A 1,314-nucleotide genomic window follows, 5' to 3' on the forward strand; every position below is an offset into this window, starting at 1 on the left:
ACCTGCAAGATGGAGACTAAAGGTGACTGCTATTGAGGAAGCTAAAGATTTAAACACTTTAAGTGTTGAAGATCTTGTCAGCTCTCTTAAAGTTCATGAGCTAAGTCTTAATGGACATGAACCTTCCAAAAAGAGTAAATCCATTGCTCTACCATCAAAAGGGAAGTCATCAAAAGCTCTTAAAGTTGTTGAATCTGAAGAAGAATCACCTGATGGAGATTCTGATGAAGATCTTATAGAGAAGATGGCTATGCTTTCCAACAAGCTTGAGTATCTGCCAAAGAATAATAGGAAGTTTCCGAGAAAGAAAGGTGGCTATAAGAACTCCAAGAAAGAAGATCATAAGGGATGCTTTAACTGTAAGAAGCCAGGACATTTCATTGGTGATTGCCTTGATCTTCAGAAGGAGAAATCAAAGGACAAGTCAAAGAAGTCAAGCTTCAACACAAGGAAATTCATAAAGCAGATCAAAAAGAGTTTAATGGCAACCTGAGAAGATTTAGACAGTGATTTAGACTCTAAAAAGGAAGATTCTAAAGAAGATGCTAAAGTAGCTGTTGGGTTAGTGTCAACTGTGACTTCAGAAGCAGATTTTGATTCAGATTCTGAAGATGAAAATGAAGTATATTCTAAATTTCGTAGAGAAGAACTAATTGAATATCTTAAAGAACTTCTTACACTTTTTGAATACAGAACCAATGAGTTGAAAGATTTAAAAGAAAAATATGTTGCTTTGATGAAACAAAAAGAATCAACTCTATTGGATCTGAAAGCTTCTGAAAAAGGACTTATAGGGTTTGACTTCATTTGTAGAACTTATGAATAAAAACTCAAGCATCTTTGTCAGAAGCTACAAGAAAAGTGTAATGGAAAGTCTTTAAGTAAAGAAGAAATTGCTCTTGATGAGTATATTATGTCTAGTATTGACATAAGCAAAGTTGCTTCTATGATTTATAGCATTTACAGAAACAATGGTAAAGGGGTTAGATTTTCAGAAGGGAAACCAAATGAAATCAGTCTTAAAGCCTGTTGTGAATGCATCAAGAAAGGTTTGAAAACCGTCTTTGTACCTGAAAGTGCTAAGAGTGAAACCGTTGTTCAGTCAGAATCTTAAGCTACTAGCTCTGAGGCTAAGATTACTTCAAAGCCAAATAACTCTAAGCCAAAGGCAATGATAACTTCTGAATCTAAGACTTCAAAGATTAAGATTCTAAAGAGATCAAAACTTGTTCCTCAGAGTCTGATGAAGCCAGAAGCTGGTATCTTAAAGTCTAAGTCTCATAGGAAGAAAACAGTTGTTGCTACTTGGAACTC

The 1,314-nt window shown here is 34.9% G+C and overlaps 1 protein-coding gene across 1 annotated transcript; it reads left to right on the forward strand.

The window, feature by feature from the left end:
* Positions 1-244: 244 nt before the first annotated feature.
* Positions 245-1,114, forward strand: LOC120577025 (uncharacterized). The gene is made up of 2 exons (XM_039827915.1): positions 245-484; positions 848-1,114. The coding sequence occupies exons 1-2, from the start codon at positions 245-247 to the stop codon at positions 1,112-1,114; spliced, it is 507 nt and encodes a 168-aa protein (XP_039683849.1).
* Positions 1,115-1,314: the final 200 nt, after the last annotated feature.

Source organism: Medicago truncatula, chromosome 7 (assembly GCF_003473485.1).
Source record: "Medicago truncatula cultivar Jemalong A17 chromosome 7, MtrunA17r5.0-ANR, whole genome shotgun sequence".
Taxonomy (NCBI): domain Eukaryota; kingdom Viridiplantae; phylum Streptophyta; class Magnoliopsida; order Fabales; family Fabaceae; genus Medicago; species Medicago truncatula.